Raw genomic sequence first — 24,316 nt, 5'->3', positions numbered from 1 at the left:
TTACGAAATAACTTTAACAAATAAAAAAAAGGGTGCGGTTTATGTAGAGCGTACGCTCTAAACAATCAACTTAGAGCGTACCTTCAAATAGTATCAAGAAATGTGGTTTCAATACTGAAAATCTTTGTGATAGCCTTAAAATATATTTTCATCTATATTTATAAAGTTAAAAGCTTCAAAAATAGTGTAAATTGACACAGCTATGAAAACTTGAAAATGTTGAAAATAAAATGCGTTCCAAATTCACTATTTCCAAAACTTGAAATCCATTTTTTTCTCATGTCCATAAATCTTGACGTCGAGATGATTAGTTTGAGGATATTTGAGCATCAAAACAACTACTTCTAGTGAAATTTTAGTGGTGGGCTCCAATTAGATTGTTTAGAGCCTCATCTTGATATAAACTTTTCACATAAAAAAAAAGAATGCATCCTTTTCAGAAAAAAAAGAGCAAGTAAATATATATTCCATTATCAAAATGCACGGCAATGACAACCGAGAGGGAAGAGTGTGTAGGACAGATGGCCTCAGAGAAATAGAAATTGCTATTGTCACAAAAAAAAAAAGAGTCTGGAATTGGAGATGGGAGCTGTTCAAGTTGAAAGGGGTTGTGGCCGCTATTCGTGCGTCTCTAGCATTGTCTAAGACTGGCAATGGGTAGGGCCCCAACCTGACCCTAGCTCGGCCTGGCCTGAACTGGGCCGAAGCAAAACGGTCGAGCTAGGCAATCCATGGGTGGGCCTCACAAGATTTTGGTTCTTAGGAAGACCGAGACTTTCCCCCATATACCTGTAATTAAAGGTTACTAATAGTCCATACAACATGATGGAATTACAGAAAAAAGTTTTCATGGATTGAAAAAAGATGGGGGAATTCGCACATACGGAAGCTCATTTGTGTAGGTATAGGCAAGGTTAGCAGAAAATCGTTGATAAACTCTCTCATGCTGGGAATTTTAAAGATTTCATAAAATTTATCTCTTTCTAAAAAATTTGTAAATGCCCCAGCATTTGAGAATTTTTATCTCATACAAAATCCTTAATTCATTAAAATTAGATCACATTTCAAATGAACAATATCCATGGAGGCTAACTATGTATTTCCATCTCATGACAGTCAGTGAACTTGATATCCTCACATGTGAAAGAAGCAGAATGGATCCCAAAATTTGATGAAGACACAAAGGTGGGAGTTGTTACAGTTTCGATGAAGCTCTGAAAGTTATAGGCCCTCACTCAAGGTCGCTCTATCTGGTAAGCTCAGTTTGCCGGCTCTTCAACGACATTGTCACGTTTGAGAGAGAGTTGAGGATCGTCCATTCCATGTTACATGAGGGATCACCACACAAATTGCATCCACGAGCAGGCCGTCGCTCAATTGAGAGGCCTAATTGCTTCAAACAACCATGAAATAGAGAGGGAGCTGCTCAAGTGTAAAGGAGTCGCTCCGGGTCACCGCACTCAAGCAGTTGCCCATGTTGCAAGATTTATGAACCTACTTTACAAGAGAGCAGATGGATTTGCAGATGGGCTGGACAGTGATTTTGAGAAGTTGCTCAAGGATTTTTACTACAACCCTCTTCCACAATGTGAAAACTAGGATATCTTTAGATGGACAGTTTGGGTGGCATAGAGTTGCTCAAGGAATTAGAGCATTAACATTGTGTCTGCCTGACTCCAAAAGCATGAGGGTCCTTTCAAAAATGATGGGTCATATTATGTGACTCTAAATGTATGTGATGGATGCAGTATTGGCATCATACAATTTGTTATTATAAATCAATGGAATGAAACCTTTTCATGCAAATTAAACTCTTTATCATTGTTGGAACACTAATTAAAGACATACACTAGCAGGACAAGAAAAGGAAAAAACAATTGCATACAAAATAGATTATGGAATCTGCCCGTAAGAATCCTTTAAAAGGGAAAAAAAGGATTATGTGATCTATTTTTCATTTTGAGGTTAGGTTTAAATGCGGCCGTTATAAAAGAAAAGGTGCGGTTTGTATAGAGCTTAGGCTCTAAACAATCAAATTAGAGCCTACCTTCAAATAGTGTCGAAAAATGTAGTTTTAATACTGAAAATATTTGTGATAGCCTTAAAATATATTTTTATTTTTATTTATAAAATTTAAAGCTTAAAAAATAGTGTAGATCGATAAATCTATGAAAACGTGAAAATTGACGGTACAAAAATGCCTTACAAAATACGCTATTTCCAAATCTTAAAATCTATTTTTTTTCTCATGTCCATGCATCTTGATGTCGAGATGATTTTGAAAAAATTTAGACATCAAAACAACCTTTTCTAGTGAAATTTTTGAGATAGGCTCAAATTTGATTGTTTAGAGCCTTGGCACTATATAAACTTTTCCCTAAAAGAAATAACAACCGTTATAAAGGAAATGAACCCTGCCTGTAGCACTGTAAAAACGTAACAGCGGGGGTGTAAACACGGCTTATAAAATAGAGAGAGAAGTTTATAGAGAGCCGAGGCTCTAAACAATCAAGTTATGACGCACCTCAAAATTTTTACTATAAGAGGAATTGATGTCTAAATCCTCAAATTGGTCATCTCAACATCAAGATGTATGGACATCATAACAAAGAAAAAAAAAAATTTCTAGATTTGAAAAAGAGAAAAAAAAAAGGATTTCAAGATTTGAAAATAATGCATTTGTTAATGCATTTTTTGACAGTCAATTTTCAAGATTTACAAGTTTATATAGATTTGATTGATCTACACCACTTTTCAACTATTAAATTTTATAATTAAAGATGAAAATATATTTTAAAGCTATATTTTCAATATTGAAACCACATTTCTCGATACTATTTGAAGGTGCACTCTACTTTAATTGTTTAGAGCCTTGGCTCTATATAAACAGCACCCCAAAATAAAATGCAGCCATTATTTTCCTTCATAATTGTCATTATATAACGGCCAGGGGTGTAAAATATACTGTACAATAAAAAGCATCTATTATTTCCTTCATAGTGACGGCTATATAATAGATTAAAACCATTTATATCAGGTATCAGTTACGGCTATATAACAGCTTAAAACCATATATATCAGGTTTAAGTATTTATTATTAATAAATGAAAAATTAATAAAAGGGTAACTCCATTTTTCAAATAAATAAGGCAAACATATTTCCCAAATATTATTAATTTGCAAAAAAATTCTCTTAGGAAGAAACACAGATAAAATCCCCATTACAACATCAAGGGTGCCCACAAGTTAGAATTGGGCTCTCAGTTGATTCCAAAGGAAAGGAAACTGCAGTTGACTCATGTTTAAGTTAGAGAACTACCTACTACCAAATATTACTACCTACTACCAAATATTAGAAAAAAAATAAGATAAGATCTTGACTCATGTTTAAGTTGCATAATCTATCGGTTCTCAATGGCAACTGGGTGTGTGCGTCTTCACGAGCGCAGTAACCTGTGGCCCTCATCAAGGCTGGCAGTCCGGTTAGGTCGACCCACCATCCAGGTCTGATCCAACTTCTAGATCCAATGGGTTGGATCCGGTTCTCCCCACAATTCTTCTAGATGGAGGATTGTATACAGTGACTTGGTACAATTTACAAACACTACTGCATGTCACCTCTACCATGGCAATAAATTATATGTTTCTACTGTATGACAAGTGAAACATCATAGCCCTTCCAACAAAAGCGAGAAAGGAGAGAACATACTTTGACAAGTGAGATATGCAAAAGCCAAATAAAAGCATTTGATGAGTGTTTATTAGTTACACTTTAAGAGCCAGCCGATCTTGCCATGTTATCTTCCTTTTACCCCCTCTCATTGCACCACCACCATTAAACCCATTATTCCCAACCTCTCTACAAATTGAGAGCTTCACATCACCATCTACCAATCTTTTTTTTCCCTTTTTTTCCACGCTCAAGGGCTCCACTGCAACCTGATATTCTGCTGCCTCATCTTCCCTCTGCAATGAAACATTTTTCCAATTTCAATGTAGCATCTGATATCGATACAGTACTAAGTAAAAGGAGAAATAGGGTCATTCCAATTACCATAGTCAAGAAAGAAGCACTTCATAAAATATCATAAACCATAGTTAAGAAAGAACCACTTCATAAAATATCAGAAACCATAGATAGTTAAGAAAGAAGCCCTTCATAAATATAAGAAGCACTTCATAAAATATCAGAAACTAGATCTAGATATCAGCGAATTAAGGCAGGAAAACTAACCTACGTCAAATCTACTCCTTCAGTGTGCAAGTTCTATATAAGAAAAGCTTGGTATGTGTCCAAGTTTTGATCTAGATATCAGTGAATTAAGGCAGGAAAACTCGCCTACGTCAAATCTACTCCTTCAGTGTGCAAGTTCTATATAAGAAAAGCTTGGTATGTGTCCAAGTTTTTGCGCTCATATAGTTTTCAAAGATGTTTTGCAGGAAAACTCCCCTACATGAAATCTACTCCTTCAGTGTGCAAGTTCTATAGAAGAAAAGCTCGGTATGTGTCCAAGTTTTTGCGCTCATATAGTTTTCAAAATTGTTTTGTCATGTAATTGGTAGCTTCCCATGGGGCAGGATACTGGCATCACTAGGTGACAAGCTAGGTTCCTATCCCATTGGAGACATTGTGTTTTTTTAAATATTCCACACAAGAATGGAAGGTCTCCTAGTTGACTGTTTGAATTAATTTTGATGGCGACTGAGTTGGCTACCAAATTCGAGCTTTGGAACATTGATAACGGATGAAATCATTATTGTAACATTATTTATTATAACTGATGAAGCATTATTGTAACATTATTTATTGTATTTGTTTTAAAATAACTAGGAAATATAAATCAACTATGAAGGAATTGCTGATGTCCAACTTGAATATTCTTTCATAGTCACATTGAACTTTTTTAATAAATTTTATGCCTTTTTCTATATAGAAATATAATACATTCAGCATCGCCCCCCATGTTTCTACAAAAAATTGTCGTGTCCATGTCAACCATTGGAAGTCCATGTCTGAAATAACATACCAGCGTTTGAAAACCCAGATCGGCCCAGCAAATCGATCATTTGGGTAACCGGTTTGAATCAGCGATCAAGAAGTGGATAGGCCGGTTTCGACCGATCCGGCCTTAAAGAAATTTTAGAACATCTATTTTTTCGGATTTTCATTATTTTATCAAAAATACATAAATATCTGTATGAAGCAAATTGGCCTAGGCAGGTAGCATAAGAATTGAGGTTCCTAGGCACCCAAGGACCCGCCACGGCAACTGCATCAGCCCGAGCGCCTGAACGGCACCTCGAGCCTTGGCAAGCCCTCTGCTATAGTTCATTTTGCCCCCTCGTTAAGGGGGAAAATGGCCCGAGAGGAACCTCAAAAACAAAAAAACAAAAAAACAAAGAGAGATTTGAGATTTTTTTTCAATATTGAAAAGTTTTTCGAACCTTTCAATTCCTTATGATGATGTCATGGTATCATCATCATCAGATGCATCTGTTGTGGTGGTGGTGTTGGAGATGTAGGTGTTATTGTCAGTGATAATGAAGCTCAATTGCCAATTTGAGTTCATCATATTTGATTTAATGTTATACTATGGGGTTAGAATGATGAATTTATGGAGGTGTTATTGTGTTTCATGATTTTCTGTTGGTTGGCAATGATGAATTGAAAATGTAGAATGTCGATTTTGAGAATGAGCATCTTTTGGTCGGTTATAGTTTTAGTAGTTCAATTCCAAATTTAAAACTGAGATATGTATAATGTATCAAGGACTTCGATTATGTTTTTTATTTATAATTCTGGAGAAAGCAAATGGTGTCTAAGATCTATTTGTGGGTTTGGTTTCCAAAGCAACCTCTTAACACCGACCTTGGGTCCTAGAATCCCCAACTTCTTTGACAAGCCATCTAGAGGCCTAGGTCGCTGCCTAGCTGCCTAGGCAGCCTGTAGGTGGCAATGGGTCAAATCGGGTCCGGCAGGACCCAAACCCAAACCCGATTGGATTCGACCCAAAAATCAATGTTTTAATATGCGGCATGCAACCTAATGCATTGGGCAGGGTGTGGTGCATCGCCGCGATGCAGTCAATAAATATTAAAATTCTAAAAAAATCTAAAAAAAATAAGTTAATGCATAGAAAAATATATGGAAAAAATATGGAGGTGATTTATGTGATAGTACATATTTGGCTTATTCATTAACTCCAAAAGTATCAGATGTCGCCTGTCGGAGATTCTGTATCAACTATCTTTGAAAATCAACTCTCAAGACTTGAGAGTATAAATTTCAAATCCTAATCAGACATGTTACCTTGAAAGTCTCCATGTGCATCATCATTCTCATAATCATTTTCAAATCCTAATCAGAGATGTTATCTTGAAAGTCTCCATGTGCATCATCATTCTAAACTTTGCCTAAACATCTTCAAATCAACAACCAAAAGAAGTAAATCAACACCAATCATCACGCAATACAAAAATCTAATAACTTCACAAAAAAGACTTTCCGCCACTTTTTTGTTTGATTGATTTGATTCAAAAGAAGCCACGGAAGTGGCCGATATAGTTATTTGGGGGGTATAATACCCCCAAGGCCCTTTCCCCCCCTTTTTCGGGGCTCAAAATGTCCAAAATACCCCTGCCCGAGGGGTAATGACTGACCGCATATGCGGATTATGCAGGATGCAGTCACATATGTGGAGAGATATATGCAGATGCATCTCTCCAAAGCACATATGCAGCCTGTTGTGATGCGCTGCCCAGCGCATAACGCTTTATACAGCCGCATATACAGCGATGCGGCTGCATTTTAAAACCATGCCAAAATAAAAGTATATATCTTTAAACATTATGCTAACTATATATATATAGGAATTATTTATTTAAATAAATATTATGTTAAATATATACATGTATTATTTAAATATTATAACTAAAATACATAGTTATATGTATCAAAATATTATCAAAATATTATATATTAATATTATTTAAATAATAACACCATGGACCGGGACCCGGACCCATCCAGCCGGGTCCAATTTTTGGACCCATACCCAGACCTGGGTTGGGTCTAGTCGTCGTGTCCATCCATTACCACCCCAAGCAGTCTAGACCCTTGGCCGCCTAAGCAGCCGAATCCATTTTTTAACATTGTCTGAGAACATATTTCATGCCTAGATATTTGTTGACCAATACATTCATTTCACAGTCAAAGTAAGACACAGGGGTTAGACCAATACATTCATTTCTAAAATAGCAAAATTTGTTAGACCAATACATTCATTTCTAAAATAGCAAAACTATGGAAAAATCTATACATTCATTTCTAAAATAGTAAAATATATGGAAAAATCTAAGGCGCTACATCATCCAAAACTACGTGAAAAAAGAAAGAAACAAAATGCAAAATTACAAGGCAACATAGGCAACATAAAATAACATATAAATCTATGGGATTTCCCCATCCATTACCTGATCTTATATAAATTGGTACATTCAATGTAACTCAAAAAGAATGTACATTTAACTATGTCATTGTATTGCCAAAGACAAGCATGGCCTTTTTTTCTATAGGAATTACCACAACTCTTCAAACAAAAAAGAAAAAAAAGGAATCACTAAAGAAATAAATATATTTAATTATCATAAAAACTATATATAAGGTTGCAACCTTACTTGTTTTCTTCTATAGGAATTACCACAACTCTTCAAACAAAAAAGAAAAAATAAAAAGAATCACTAAAGAAATAAAAGAAATAAATATATTTAATTATTATAAAAAAAGGAATCACTAAAGAAAAAGAAATAAATATATTTAATTATCATAAAAATTATATATAAGGTTGCAACCTTACTTGAAGAAGTAAGATTGAAGTAATCTACAATGTGCCATTATTTGAACAGTGTAAATTTGACACTATTTTAAAAGACGTACCACTATTTAACAATATCTTTAAAGATGTGACAAATCTATACCACCAAACTAAAATGGACAGTATAGAATATCACAATCATACATCTACAAAAAAAGTTACAACCATATATAAACCACACCTTAACTTATCAACTTTATAGAATATCACAATCATACATCTACAAGAAAGGTTTCAACCATATATAAACCACACCTTAACTTATCAACTTTAGCTTGTCTTTTTTTATCTCCTAAAATCAAGGTCCAAGGTTTGTCACATTCAAGATTGTCATAACTAAATCTGTGAGAAATTAATCCCACATCGAGAAGGTGTGTGAGATTATTCGGAGGCAAGGCAATATAAAAGTGGTTCACCCAACCACTTCATATCAAAAGAACATATAGGCGAGGTATACCTTCTCCTAATGAGATTGGTCAATAAAAAATAAAAAATTAGAAAAATAAAAATGAAAACTAAAAAAGTGGGAACCCGATGACCCTATCCTTGACAAAATCGGTCGACTCACAAACAAAACTGACAAGTTCCATGGGAACCAAGTTGATTCCCGGTTCCGACCAAAAGGCAACCTAGTTACTACTGGTTGCCGACCTGAATTGGGCGATTCCAATCCAGAGCGCCGGTTTTTAGATCATTGTAACAGACAAATACTAGCTGAAAATTACCACAACTAAGTACAGAGAGGGGCAATCCTTTTCATGAAAGAGTTTGTTTGCTCTACTAGAATTTGGGCTTATAACAATACATTTTTTAACTATGAGCAGAGCATTGATTCAAAAAGCGGTTTGCCTAGCACCTAGACAAGCTAGGGGGGCCTAGGCACATCATTCAGGCTTGGGTGGACCAACTAGACGGGTGGCCCCTGGGCGCCTGCCTAATACCCCTAGGTGGGTGCCTAGGGTACTTGGGCACCCGCCTAGAGGACTGCACCCGTATAGGTGCAAAAGTACCCATCGGGTGAGGTATTTTTGGTATTTTTTTATTATTACCGTAAAAAAACATATGCGCATTAGCGCAACGGCTTTCTTGCTAGTCGTTGCTTCTTCTTTCAAGTTGTAGTTTGCTGGCTTTAACGTTGTGCTAACAACAAAACTCCCTGAGGCTTTAATGCACCCATAGGATGGTGAACCTCTAGATTGAGCAAGCATAGTGAATCCAAAAGCATACTAATCCACGAGAGATAAAGGGCTTCTTTGTCCATTGTATGGCCTAGTAGCTATTTTGAGAGTTTTCTGCTCTTTCTCCTTGTGATAGAAGAGACGTGAGACCTTTGAAACGAGGCTTCTAGCCCATTCTCAACATGCCCCTACGCCACGATTGAGGCAACCGAATGAGTATGGTGAAAATACATGAATATGCATGTTTTATACAAAATCTAGACCTTGCCCACTTTTAAACCTCGGCCACCCAGGTTCTAGGCGATGTAAACCCCCCCGGGCGCCTAGGTGCTGCCCGGCGTTTTATGGAATACTAGAGCAAAGGACACTCTTTAATCATATGAGCAGAGGACACTCCTTAATCATATGTTGTTGAGATTTGATGGTTGTGACTAGGGGTAGGAAACAAGTAAGATCGGCTAGACAAGTCTACCTGACCGGATTTGGGATTAGGCCCAGATATTAGGCCCAACCTAGGTCTCAGTCCAGGTTCAACTTGGACCCTATCAAGTTGGATCTGGTCCGGGTCGGGATTGACCTGACCTAACCCAACCCAATCCGGCATTTAACTATTTATGTCTAAGGTACATATAAATGCATAGTAACTATGTATTATAAAATAAGGAAAATATCTTCATAAACTCTATTTTGGTGTACTATTTTCCAATAGACCTAGACTTTTAAAAAGTTTTTGGTGGCATAAAGGTTCAAAAAACATATATTTTAACCCCCTAGACCCAATTGACCCTTTTTTACTTTACTTTTCTAACCCAAACAAAATTTAAAAAGACATCTATTTATTTATAAACCTCTCTCTCTCTCTCCCCTAAAACTCTCTCTCTCACTTTCTCCCGCCTATCTGCCCAAAACGTCTCTCTCTCTCCCTCTCTCCTCTTACCTCTCTCCCCCAAACCCCCTTTTTCTCTCTATCACCTCTCTCCCCCAAGTTTAGATGCAACCATAAGTGTAAACATGATGCAACCAACATATGAGCAACCAAATTAATGCAAAACTTGATGCAACCAACTTCAGCAGCAAACAATTGCTGTTAGGTATTGAAAATCAGCAGCAAACAGTGAGATGTGTGTTACTGACTTACAACCAAATGCAACACCCAATGCATGGTGTTATGGCGCTTCTCTTTTTTCAACACACAATATACCTATCGGCAATTTGCTCGGGATTTTCAGCGCAAACAACTGTTGTTTGGTACTGAAAACCAGTAGCAAACAACAACAATTAGCCTTCAATAGATATGTGGGGGAGAGATGCGATAAAGAGAGAAAGACATTTGGAGGAGAGAGGTGAGAGAGTGAGAGGGAGAGGATTGGTGCATTGACCCAAACTCTCTCTCTCTCTATGAGGGAGACGTGGGGGAGAGGTGAGAGAGAAAGATGGTTTGGGGGAGAGAGATGAGACTGTGAGGGAGAGGGGTTGGGGGAGAGAGGCGTTAGAGATAGAAAGGGGGTTTGGAGGAGAGAGGTGAGAGAGTGAGGGAGAGGGTTAGGGGTTGAGGCGAGAGGAGAAAGGGAAGGAGAGGCATTTCGGGGAAAGAGGCGAGAGAAAGCGAGAGAGATTTACGGGAGAGAGAGGTTTACAAAAAAAAATAGATGTGTCTTTTTAAACTTTGTTAGGACTAAAAAAGAGAGGTCAAAAGAAGTCAACTAGATCCAGAAGGTTAAATGATGTGTTTTCTGAAACCTCTATGCCACCAGAAACTGTTTAAACCTCTGGGAATGTTCGGAAATTGTACACCAAAATAGGATGTACAAAGATAGTTTCCCTATAAAATATAATAACATAATCTTTTCTATTTTTTTATTTATACACCCAAACTGACCTGATCCAATGGGTTTGGGTCCCATTGGCTTGGACCTGACCGGGGTCCCAATCGACCCATTCCCAACCCTAGTTTCGACCAATGATTTTAAAAATTGCAATCTAGATTAGAATCACCCAATCTAGATTGAGAACCGGAAGTAATCAAGCTAGTTCCTTATCAGAACTAGGAATCAGCCTGATTCGCATAGAAACAACCAGTTATGTTAAAGAACCGACCAATTCTGTCAAGAAACCAGGCGATTTGGCCCAGTTCCCACATATTTTATTTTTACTTTTTATTTTCTTTCAATTTTTTATTTTTTATTGACTAATCTCATTAAATGAGATGGTCCCAGCCCCACTATGTGCAATAGGGGCAGCCACCAGCCCAGATAAGTATGGCTTGCCTTCATTTCTATTGACATGAAGTGGTATAAAGTGAACCACTTTTATATTGCCTCACCTCCCAATAATCGTTCACACCTCCCGGACGCAGGATTAATCTTCTCACATGTCTGGTCAGGCTAATCTTGAAAAAGACAAACCTCGTAGCTTGCTTTTAGGAGATAGAGAGAACAATTCGTAGCTTGCTTTTAGGAGATAGAGAGAACAATTCAAACTTAATATCACGAGTAAATAAAGAAAAAGGACAAACGCATGATTTTCTTTCTTTATGGAGGAGGGATAACTAATTATATATTTCTTCAATAATTTCGTTCTTTTTTTTTTCTATTTTTTTTCTTTGTGTGGGAAAAGGTGTAGTTCTTTCTATAAAAAAAAAAAAGCCATGCTTGCCTTTGGCGACGAAAGGACATAGATAAATGTCCATTATTTTTTAGTAATGGGGCTTATTATTTTTTAGTAATGGGCCTTTAATTGAACACACCACTTTTGTATGAGATTACACAATAGATGGGGAGATCATGTAAATTCATGAGATTACACAATAAATGGGGAGATCATGTAAATTCATATGTTATTTTATATAGCAGTCCACGCAATCCATTCATATGTGATTTTTTATAGCAGTCCACGCAATCCTAAAAATGAAGCACACCATAAGAATGAAGCGCACAGCCAGCCGAAAACTGAGGTGTCAGGAATAAGGATACGAATAGAAATCAAGCACGATAAGAATGAAGCACACAGTCAGGCGTAAGCCCTTTTTTTGGCTTCAAAGGAACCAAAAATCCTAGGATCGAGCTTAGCACCTCCCTATACCTAAATTTAGCCAAAACGCTCATTTTTGCCCCATCAAAAACCATTTTTCTAGCCTAACCCATACTATACTAGGAACCACACAATAATTGTAATGCACCCTAGTGCCCCCCACTCCATGCTCCATGCTTCACTCCCCTTTTCTTTCTCTCTCATCATCACCCAATCTCCTCATATGGACCCTACTTTCTCTCTCTCTCTCTCTCACCCACTTGAGCCTCACCTCACACTCTCCTGTTACCACTCCACTCTTTCTCTTCAATAAATGCACTCCACTCTTTCTCTTCATTAAAAGCAATCATTACACTCTCCATCTCTCTCTTTCCACTCATTTTCTCTTCTCTCCCCCTCTCTATTCCCCACATAGCCCTCTCCCCCGCGTGGCCCCTTCTCTTCACTCTTTCCCCCACATAGCTCCTCCCCCTCTCATCCTCTCTCCATGAAGCCCCCTCCCCCTCCCCCTCCCCCTCCCCCTCCCCCTAAATGAGCTCTCTCTCTCTCACTCCCTCTCTTTCTATCTCTTCCTTTCTCTCTCTACTCACCTCACTCTCACACACTCTTTGGTTCTCTCAACATCCTCACTTGCACACACAACCTCCTAAACTTCCCTCATGGGCCTATATATTCCTTCTCTCTACAATCCTCAAGAAAGGAGGCGACCCTGTGAAACTTGCATCCCACTAACACCCTCTCCCATCAACACCCGTACAACACATTCACTCTCTCTTACCCATAAAAGCTCCTTCATGCTCTCAACTCTAGGGGACTCACATCAGAGCTCACAGACACTCTCTTTCCTTCCTGATCGACTCTCCATAGACTCACATCAGAGCTCACAGGCACTCTCTGATCGACTCTCCATATCTCTTCTCTTCCATAACACCACACTAACCACCCTGAAAGTCTCATTGTGACTCCACAACAATTTCGAAATCGGGCATCTCTGGCTCAGTACTCCGACGACAACGGGAACAGTCCCCTTGCACCGACACACTATGATCCGGGTGCCAAGCCTGTGGGCCCGTCTTTGCTCCAAGTAGGCGCACATCCCTCGCCCTTAATTTTCCTGTACTTTCTCATTGATTTACCATTTTTATTTTGCTACTCTATTTCCAAAAATCCCCCATTCTTCTTTAATTTTCTAGTTTCCTATTTTAGTTCGGTTTTTAGGCGATTGTCAGCCGACATGGCCAGCGGACCACCAACGAAGCAAATGTAGGGTCGTTTTTCTTTCGCGGTCGGTAATTTGACATAACCCCATTTTCTACCTTCGAATCGACAAGTTTAAACAAAAAAATTAGGCGGAAATAACATTTTCGTCGAAATTTCGCTTATAAACAAACCCCGATTCAACAAGGTTCTAGACCCCTTCTGGTACCACATGGGAAATGGCCCCTCATGGGTGATTGGCCATCTGAGGATCTGCGTACAGTTTAAAACCCAAATGATATCTCATAGCATGGTTAACTAAATTGAGTCCTCAATAACCCATATTAGATATCATATAGAATAAAACCCTAAGCAATGTCAAAAAAATATGGAATGCATAATATTTGACAATGGATAGAGGTGCAATGACATAAATAATGGAAATAGAGACAGGCATAGTCTGAATCATTCAAGAAATATAAATGTGAGTACTAGTGGCAATAGCATAAGTCTAGCGATAAAATATGCAACTTGTTTGGCAGCAATAAGCAAGGCAATTACAAAATCGAAAGGTCCTCGATGGAATCTAGCGTTTCAGAGAGTGCAAATTCTATTATTAACACAATTGTGTACGGTGCCAATGGATCACAACTTTTCAACGGTACCCTCTGCAGATAATACTTCCTAGATGATTCCTCCATTTTGAAGGGTCGCTTCTCACCTTTATGAGGTGCTATTTCGGTTCCCACCAAACAGCTCCTATTTCAAAAGTACTCACCCCACGTGATGGTTTAAAAAAAAAAAAAAAACTGTTAACTTTGACGCTGACGTGATAGTTCAATGATGATTTCCTCCTAAAGAAAGTTTCCCGAATATACATTTCATTGGGTGTTAAAGGGAACTTGAAATTTTTCAAGGAAGAGCAGTAAATAAAATTTAAAATACAATCACGTGAAATTGCACGGTCTAACAAGGGTGATGACCTAAAATTTTCCCTTAACCCATCCCATGCCCATGCCCGGGTAAAAAGATCCCATGCATGTGCCCATGCCCGGGTAAAAGGGTTGTGTTAGGTAGGTAGCCAACGTAAAATTTTGTCAAAACCCGTCATGAATCCTAATAATGCCCATGCCCGGGTAAAAATGTATGGTTGTGTTAGGTAGGCAGCCAACGTAAAATTTTGCCAAAGCCCGTCATGAATCCTGATAAACTTACCTATTATGTTCACTATATACTTATCTATTATGTTCACCGTATCTATTATCACAATTTCGGAAGGAACAAATTCAACATATCATCTATGATTTTATACTGATTATTTTTCAAGAAGGTCACAAGCATTCCTAACCATCATTCCTAACTGTCAGAGATAACTCAAGCACCTAGGGGTGTGTCACAAATTCAAGAAAAAATATTGGACCTTGAGAGTAGTTAATAACACACTCCTAACCACCTATTTCACATCTAATGCTAAGGTAATTGGAGCTTCTTGTGGTAAAGGTAAACTGTCTTTAAACTCTTTACATATACTTTTCCATAAGAAATTAATTTTTTGAAAAGGATTCCTAAAAAAATGAACGAGCTCTATATTTAGATAATTAGAACATGCCAAAAATTAACCTATGCTACTTAAATCATATAATAGGCACATCTTCTTGAAACAGCCATTAGACACGCAGATGCTTGTAATTTCATCACTAGTGGAACTAAAGAATCTAATTGAAGTAGATGATAATAGACGACCCCATATTTTCCACCATCTAATACCCATCTACATCTTTTTTATTGATCCCGATGTCTATCTAAATCTTCTTTCACATTTCTGCCTTGTTCACAAGAGAGTACACATTTGCATAGAAACACTTAAAGAGAGAGAGGTGGCCACATCACCAAAACCTGAACTTGCCACCAAGTTAATGACATTTGGCTCACCACTCCCAAGGATGTCATAATATCTGCATATATCATCCCTATAGACAATTGGCATAAGGTAAACATCAAACTTGTGACATGTGAGAGAGCTTAAATGCCTTGACAATCCATTGTTCCCCACCTCCAATGTATATGTAGATGCATCAGTTAAAAGCACAAATGACACATCCACATGCTAGCTAAATCAAGTGGTCCTCAATGACTAAGGAAGCTGTAAAATTGAAAATCGAAGCCTTGATATCAACATTAATAACTCTCAAAGGAAATGAGCTTAACCTTGTCAAAAATAATAATAATAATAATAACTTTCAAACCAATATGACCAATGAAACTACTTCCTGGCCACGAATAAACTCTTCAACAAGGTGTTCAAGAGATGTGAATCTTGGGCCACCCACAAAAATAGGCATCTTCTAGTTCAAGAAACATCTCGGGTGTAGCCACTTGAAGCCCTCAATCCACGACTCTTGCAATTGGCAAGCATGTCATCATAGATAATTATTAGACAAAGTGTGGAATGAACTCACATGTAACAAGTGACCTCCCAAGCCATCCAAGGTCAGTCATCATGGAGACACAGGTTACGTTGGTTAACACATATGAGAAGTACTCCTTGACCATGTAGATTCTCCCAAGCCACTGTGATTTAACAAGAAGTTTCTGGTTCCTAGCATGCACAAATGGCAGAGGAAACACAGTCCATACATGGAATTGAGGCAAGACTCTCTAGAGAAAAACATCCCTTGTGACCATTTTGTAGCACCAAATGGCATCCGATGACAATCGGATCCTTCTCAGACTGCAACAACAAAAACCACATGCCCAAGTAATGAATAGCTCTTAAAAATGCAATCGGGACAATCTTGGACACATTTCTTAACAAACAATTAAGATATCTTTCAAAGGAAATAGCACAACTCCTATTTCTCTAATCGGCTGCATTATGAGATTATCAGACGTGTTTCTTACAAGGACCAAATAGCAGACCAAGAGGTTCACCTATTGAATAATGCAGAGGTAAGTATCTTAATCATAGCCCAAACTTTTGACTCAGACCTGCATTAAAGCAGCAGAAAATTATTCCCAAATTAAAGAATAGAACAAATTCCCACACCTGTATCCCAAAACTGACAAACAAATACCGAGCCAAGAGGAATTTGCACGACAAGGGACAACACAAGGCAAAACGGAATGTCCCATAAGCCCACAAATTAGGCAAGTAACTGGGACTAAATAAATGGAAAGATCAAGACGATATATGTAGTTTAATGATTTCTGTTAATTCCACTGTCTTTACCAGGCAATGTTAGAAGCATCAAAATTTTGTGATAAAAGAAAAAGAAGCATGATCATTTCATTGGGCAAGAATCTATTTTTTTCTTTCTATGAGCTGTGGCAAATGAGGGAGGAGGAATTCGTTATATGACCAAAATCCACCAGTGATAGAATGAGCAGACAAGCAGATAACGATAATAACTCAGAAGGAACTCCAAAATCAATAAATTTGGTCTCCTTGTACAAGCTTGCAAAGGCATAACAAATTAGGTCTCCTCCCTAATAGCTAAAAAATTAACAAAACATATGAAAAATCAAATAAATAACCAGAATAATAATGCCAGTATAATTAAAAGGAGTGGGTTAAGTGAACACACATGCAGCAATTCATATTAGGAATCTTTAAAATCAAACTACACAATAAACATAACATAACCAACTTTATCAGACACGAGACACATATAGGCACTCCTTCATAATGAAAGCATAAACAACAAACAACCATTAGAATAAAAAACACGATGCTAAGAGTGGGTTAGCGCAAATTACGAGCTCAGATATCTGATTCAAATCCAAGAAGCCACGAGGATTTGATGTTGTAGCTTCCTCTCCTCTGAAATGTTTTTCCTGTGTCATGTTCTCATTATGGAATTCCATGGCCTGGGGTTGAGCAAAATCTTCAAAAGGTCTTCTTTCCATTTGGTTTTCAATTAAGTACTTGTATCTCCTCCTCAAGAACCTGAACAGAAAGAGAGAGAGAGCAATTACTTCTTTGCATTTTCTCCAGATTCTATTCCCAAGCATATAAAATAAATAGTATGAATGTAAGAGATATATTCCTAAATGAGAACAAGATAAGTTCTTTGTTACCTCACTTCGGCTAAGAGTCTTTGCTCCTTCAATTTGGCTTTCTGCAAAGTCTTTTTTAAAGTTCGAGTTTCCTGTGAATGAATCCCAATCCAAAACTATCAGAAAGCCAAATATATTACTAAAATTTCTTAAACCAAAATATGCAAAACTTGCATGGGCCAAAGAAAAGAATAAAGATGCGAAAAGCATTTCAAAATGCTAGGAACTGAAAGGATCAAACATTTTCAATCAAACTACAAAAGACTTGCAGAAAAACCATAGTTTGAAAAGTTAATGAGAAATGGACAATCATATCTAGGAAATAAAACAATATTCCCAGAAAATAGATAGATAGATCAGAACCCCATCATGAAGAAAGCCAATAGATATATAAGCTAGACCAAACTAAATACCAAAAAGAAAAAAAAAATATTTTGAGGAAATCAAATAGATATATAAGCTAGACTACAACAAATACCAAAAAGAAAAAACAAATATTTTGAGGAAATCAAGTAACAAAGCCTAAGGTTTCGTTTCATCACATGGGGCGAGGATGAGGTAAAAAAAGAGCCAAATAAAACGAGAGAGAGAGGGTTAAAACAACTCACCATGGAGGAAATGTTATTGAAAAAGAAGAGGGAGCAAAACACAATGAAATGATGGAGAAAACGAAGCAAGGGCAAAAAAGAGAGAGAAAACTCATACCGTCTGCAAATCATCGTACTCGTGCTCCAAAACCTGATGCTTCACAATCAACCTCCTCAAACCATCATCACCAACAGGGCCACGATCCATTGAAACCACCTTCATCATCAACAACAAAACCTCTCTCTTTCTCTCTCTAAAACCAGAATAACAGTCCAACAGAACCCAGAAAACGTCCAGACCGATCAAACCCACAACCCCACGGATCTCAAAGAAGAAACCGAAATGAATAAAGAAAACCCAATAAGGAAACAGTTTCGATAAACCATCGGAGATTACTTTATTAAGGAAAGTTTGAAGCTTTCAAGCTATAGGCAGCCAGAAACCGCCATGGCCCCAAAAACCAGGAAATAGAAAGCTAGAAAAGAGAGAAAGAATTGATAAGAGAGAAATAAATGGTAGAGAGACAAAGAAGACGTATAGAGACAGAAAACAGCGTGTGAATGCTTTCTTGGTAAGGAGGCGCTGTTCTCTCTCCTGCAATTCTGACCAAGACAATGCAAAAGAGGCCCCAAATAAGGCGGGGATAAAAACTGGGAGTGGGTTATTGGGCCTTGGTTTTGCAGAGAGAGAAAGAGAAAGAGGGGCATTATGGGAAGTTGGGCTTCCTCTCTTTTTCTTGGATGGTAAGAGAAAGTTCTTCGCTTTGGGGTTTCCTCTCTTTTTTCTTCATAAATTTGGTCCACCTGGGCCATAACCATCAACAAACAGAAGAGAGAGATAGAGAGAGGTAGAGAGAGAAAGAGAGATAGAGAGAGTGAGAGATTTCAGGATTGGTTTGAAGTCCGATGTGTTCGCTGGTTTCTTGGGTAAAACTTGTAAAAGCGTGGAGAAATGAGAGAGAGGAGAGAGAGAGTGGGAGACGCGGGGAAAAAAAAAGGGTAGAGAGAGAGAGAGAGCAAAATTGTTAGAGAGAGAGAAAGAGGAGGAAAAAAATGGCAGCCTGTTTCTGGCTCACTGATAATACTGATTCCTGTACCTTTTGTGCACGAGACACTTTGGTTTGGACATTTGGTGCCGATCTTTAATTTAAAACTCCTTGTAGTAATAAAAAGAAAGGATATTATATCTTCATTAACAAAGCGTCGTCTTTCTTTGTAATGTCCATTAGGTCCTTGCTATGTGAGTGACGCTCTGTGAGCCGTACTTACATTCTGTTGATAGACGCTAGAGATTGTCCCAAGGGCAAGCGGACTTTTAATCTAGGCCGCTCTTTTGACCTATAATTTAAGTTTACATCGAGATGAGGCCTAAACCATCAAATTAAGGCGCTTCAGAACTTGTCTAAAATTCTTCAAATCCATCGTCTCGATATAAAAAACATATGGATATGAAAAAAAAAATAGATTTTAAGTCTCGAAAAAAATACAGACCGTCAAGTGTTTATAAATTTTGTCGATTTTTTTTTATTTTTAAAATTTTAAATTTATAATAAATATAAAAATAAATTTTATTGCCTGAAACAACATCTTCACAATTATTTGATGATGCGTCTTATTTTGGTTGCTTAGAGCCTCACCTTTATACAATCCACACCACTTGTTTTAGTCTTAAAATTATGGATAGGAAATGTTAGAAAAGAGTGAAAAACATTAGAGGCAGAGAAAGAGAGGTATATGTGGTGATGGATAGAGATTGAGAGGGGTCAGGGCATTTCAGCAAACGCTTTCATTGATGGGGAGAGAGGAAGGCAATGTGGAAAACCTTCCAAGGGAAGAGAGAGAGTGAAAGAGAATTGTTGACACGATAGGAGAGTGGATAAAATAATCAAAAAATAAATTTGTCAAAAGTTTCTATGCTCCTGCTAGTGCATATCTTCCATTAATTCCCTCAAGTAAAATATTATCTATCTAGGATGTTGTTTGAGACCCTAACTTTGAGATTAAACCTCCTCGACCCAATGACCAACTTGAAGAAAAATAAAAAATTTATGCTTGAAACAAAAATAACTTCTCGAACATTGAAAGGATAAACTGTCAACATATCTAGGTGTTTAGGAACTTCAAATCAATTTATTTTTTAAAAAATATACATCTTGTGGTATATTAAATTTTGAGCTAGGAAAAAGATTCCCAAGTAACTAGTTTTGTCTATGAGGAAATAGGCGTTCTTGAGACATGTTGTAGATACGACCAAGTGTCTCTCGAGTTAAATTGAGCGATTATTAATTTTTTATTTTTCCTTTTTGAGTAGTTTAACCGTAGGAATGAACCTTCATATACTGCTCACTCCTCAAACTCAAAACCTGATTCCTCACATAAACCTTACAAAAATAACAAGTTCATTTTAAGTTAGTTTGAAGATATAAAACATGATTCTAGTCGATACCAATTAATTAAGATTCAACTTTGGTGGTGATGATTTCAAGTTAGTTCAAACTTTTCAATATATAACGAAACCCTAAACGGTGGACGACCGTTATATTGATGGTTTTAACAAGTCCGTTATTGTAGGATTCACTTGTCATTTATACAAAAGATCATGACCTTGTGGCTTCTGAAATTAAATTTCCGGGGTTTCTAAGTTGTTTTACGTGATTGGATATTGCTTAAATTAGGGGATTTGACCTTACAGATGGAGACATCTCCTCTAAAAAACCCTAACCCTAATTTGTGGGATAAGATTGAGAGACAGAAGAGGTAGAAAAAGCTGCTTCGTTGATTCCTCTCGTGCACCTTGCCTGCCACTGGTGAGGATTTAATGGTGCCCATTCCTATATTTTTTTATTTTCATTTTGCCCTTCTATTAAAAAAAAAGTGCAATTTGTAGAATTGTGGTTTCTTCTTACTATTGATGGCGACGTGTTGTTTTTAGAGAGAGAGTGAAGAAATATGTGGCTATGGAGTGTTGATAAAATCGAATCGGAACGGTTAATCGGATATATGTCGAGAAGTGGTTTAAACAGCCTAATCGGTAAATCGGTCGATTCAACTGTTTTAACCTGACAAATCCTGGGCAGTCAACAAAGTGTTAAAAAAATAAAAATAAAATCTACGAAAATATGAAAAACATATAAACAATGATTAAAACAAAACACATTCTTGAAAATTAATGAAAAAATAGATTTTGACCCATTTTATATATTTCAATAGTTATTTTTAAAAAAATTTAAAAAATATAAAAGTGAGCAATAATGATCAAAACAATTTTAATCTTTACCATAATGTAAAGAATATTTAAAAATGCATTACAAATCAAATCTCTTGTTTTTGAGAATTTAAATACATGTTTTTGAAAAAAAATTTAAAAAAATACAGTTGATCATCCTAACCTCCTAAAACCTAAACCGGCCACTGGCTGGTTCCGATCTAACCGAGCGGTTTATGTGGCCTTTAAAGGCCTTATGAGTGTGTACTGAAATACTTTCATTATAGTGAAACATAAACTCAGTGGGAGTGTTGACCATCGAGGACCATACTAAGTAAATGATGTTTGCATACACCGAACTATACTTATCAATCTAGGCCAGATGGTTGGAAAACCCAAGGTACTTGAGCATAAAAAATTAACCGATGAGGGTTTTGGGTTAGCCCTTGATGAGGTCGGAGCTTCTGCCTAGATGAAATAATCGAGGGACTGTGTAACCCTTGTGTGTGATGGTAGCCCTACTGAGACGGGGGTCAAAACCTCATCTATGTTCCATCACACGGCATGCATATTGATAGATCATTCGGAAAGTCAAATATCCACCTTTGGGTGAAGCGTATGCATGTGCGAGAGATACCCCTATGCACCATAGAGCTGTGGTCGCATCAGGTCGTGGTGACCTTGATTCGTTTTTAAGGGAGGACCTATAATCCACAAACTGGGATTGCGACCCCTTGGCTTATCGGTCAGACTTTAGTGACCCGCTAATGAGCTCCTGATTGGACTGTGGGTCATGGAAAACACTAGGTCGGTTTGATAAAGCAAGTGTAGTCTGTAGTCCATAATTGAAGGTGGAGTACTCCGTGATCGTTGATAGAATTCCTAAACCATATGGATAAACTTCCCATTATATTATTTTAATTGTGTTCATTTTATTATTAAATTATTTTAGATTATTATTTGAATTTTTATAAGTCATTTGATATTTTATTTCTTATTTTTGGACTTATAAAAATGAAGTTATTAATTTACAAAGTTATAATGTTTTAAAATTCACTTTGTTTAATTTTAAATTATTTATTAAAAAAATACATGGGGAGCCCATAGTGCACATGGGCCCACCATGTGGGTATTAGGTGGGGCCCCACATACCATACATGCGTGGCACACCTTACCCTTGGATACCTTCTCTTATTGCTTTGTCTTCAAGTTTATTAAATATAGTAACTATATCTTATAGCATATGGTCAAATATTGATTAGGAAATATTGACCATATCTTATCTTGATTATGGAAGGAATATCTTGACTTGATATTATTGAAATATTTTTATAGAAAATATGAGATTGAATATGCAATTTATGGTATGCACTATATCTTTAATGGATTTAATTTATTTTAATATATTGATGGGAAAATGGTTTAAGGAAAGGGGGATAATGGTTCATGCACATTCCATAATATTGATGTCTCATTTATGGAATAGATGGCTCAGATCTCTCACCTCACACGTCACATGGATCAAACGGTCCATATTCAATCTCAAGAAAGAGGCAAACTATGGGAAACCCTAAAAAAACCCTAGACCTAAATTTCACTATAAATAAGGGTGCTCTCCCCCCTCTCTATACACCTCTCTTTGTTATAAACTCTCTCTCTCTTCACTAGGGGCCACACCCCACCTCTCTATACTTTTTGATTTTCTCTCTCTACTCTCTCTCTCTCTCCTAAAAAGACTCAAACCTAATTATTTTGGAGTTAGGGTTTTTGTAGAGATTTAAAGGTAGTTATCTAGTTTGGTCGAAATTAGCTTTCCCGATTCGAGATTGAAACTAGATCGCTAATCCTACACCATTGGATGTAGTGACTTGGTGTGGGGTGTAAAAAGCCCGGTTGAGGTAATCTCCGACATCTTTTCTTTTATTTGTTAGTTCTTTTATTTTGTATACTCAAGTACAGTATTAAGTTGTATGAATGGCATCAAGTAGTTGAGATTTATTTTATTGATGTGTTATTTATTTTTTTTTGGAATTTCTATTGTTTGTAATAAGATCATATGTGAGTGATATTGTTACCAAAGTTAAAAGGGGTGATTATTTAAAAAAAAAAAAAATTGCATTTCCCCCGACAAAAGATCATATAGGTCTTTCTTTCAGTTAGCGGTTAGATCGGGCGATTTTGCGGACTATGGGCTCATGTAACTTGCGGTCACTTGGAGGACAGCAATGCACACATGGGTTCATTATAGAATTGCTATCCATAAAAGTTGTGTAAGGTTCGCTATGAGGTTGCATCCTCATACTGCTCAAGTAAGGCCTGTCTCTAAAATTTGTTTAGAAATGTCGTGTTGGGAATTTTATGATGGTTTGAAATTTTGAAAATAGATGGTCCAGAAATTTTATTACAAAATACACTTTTTTTTGGATTTGGACTTCTTGTTTTTCTTTATGTCAATAGATCTCAAGGTCGAGATGATCAATTAGTGGATTCTCTGACACCGGCACACTCCTCTTCTCATAATTTTTGAGGTACACCTCACTTCATTAGCGCAAGGTTGCAACCTTATAGAAACTTCTCCCATAAAATTCTATCTTCACATTACGGCTTATTCAAGGCGTTGGCATTTAAGGTGCAGTTTCAAATGTACACTTGCATGGAAATTTTTTAATCTAATCAATAAATACTTGAAAATATTGAAAATAAATGGTTTAAATATCATGTTACAAAATACGGAATTTTTAAGATGGGAGATCATGTTCTTCACATATCCATAGATATTGTGTTTGAGATCATCAACGGGAGGGTATTCCAATGCGGAAACAAATTTTTCCAACAGGTTTTTGAGGTACATCTTACTTTTATAGTATGAGGTGGGCATCTAATGTAAATAATTTTCTATTAATTAAACATGCACTAATAATATTGGACTTTATGAACTTTTAATCATTGTTATCGAGGATGGATCAGATCGATTAGTCCAATTGGTTGGACTACTCTGAAATCTAATCAAAACCAATGTTCGATCAATTTTAACAGATAAATTGGTGACCGTTTAACAAGCTAACAAGAGTAAGCTATCATTTATAACATAATCCATAATTTTAAACTAACTTTTTTATTGTTCTAAAATCCAATTCAACCGGTTCAACAAGCAGCCCGACCAGACAGTAATTAGTAGCCGGTCCAATA

At 36.9% G+C, this 24,316-nt stretch overlaps 1 protein-coding gene across 2 annotated transcripts; it reads right to left on the bottom strand.

Annotated features, from left to right (window-relative positions):
- Positions 1 to 3,132: 3,132 nt before the first annotated feature.
- Positions 3,133 to 18,713, bottom strand: LOC18435271 (uncharacterized). 2 transcript variants are annotated; one of them, XR_016045705.1, is made up of 6 exons: positions 18,041 to 18,713; positions 17,357 to 17,427; positions 17,036 to 17,225; positions 16,211 to 16,267; positions 15,739 to 16,010; positions 3,133 to 3,966 (listed from the first exon to the last, which is right to left on the bottom strand). XR_016045705.1 is itself a non-coding variant. In XM_011625467.3 (4 exons), the coding sequence occupies exons 1-4, from the start codon at positions 18,146 to 18,148 to the stop codon at positions 3,766 to 3,768; spliced, it is 570 nt and encodes a 189-aa protein (XP_011623769.1). In that variant the 5' UTR covers positions 18,149 to 18,713; the 3' UTR covers positions 3,133 to 3,765. The 2 variants fall into 2 exon arrangements, 1 of the variants encoding a protein (XP_011623769.1); XM_011625467.3 differs by lacking the exons at positions 15,739 to 16,010; positions 16,211 to 16,267.
- Between the last annotated feature and the right edge of the window lie 5,603 nt (positions 18,714 to 24,316).

This window comes from Amborella trichopoda, chromosome 12 (genome assembly GCF_054954075.1).
Source record: "Amborella trichopoda isolate Santa Cruz 75 chromosome 12, AtrichopodaSantaCruz75HAP2 v2.0, whole genome shotgun sequence".
Lineage (NCBI taxonomy): Eukaryota > Viridiplantae > Streptophyta > Magnoliopsida > Amborellales > Amborellaceae > Amborella > Amborella trichopoda.
Note: the sequence above shows the minus strand (reverse complement) of the source record. Positions and strands in the feature narration are given on the sequence as shown.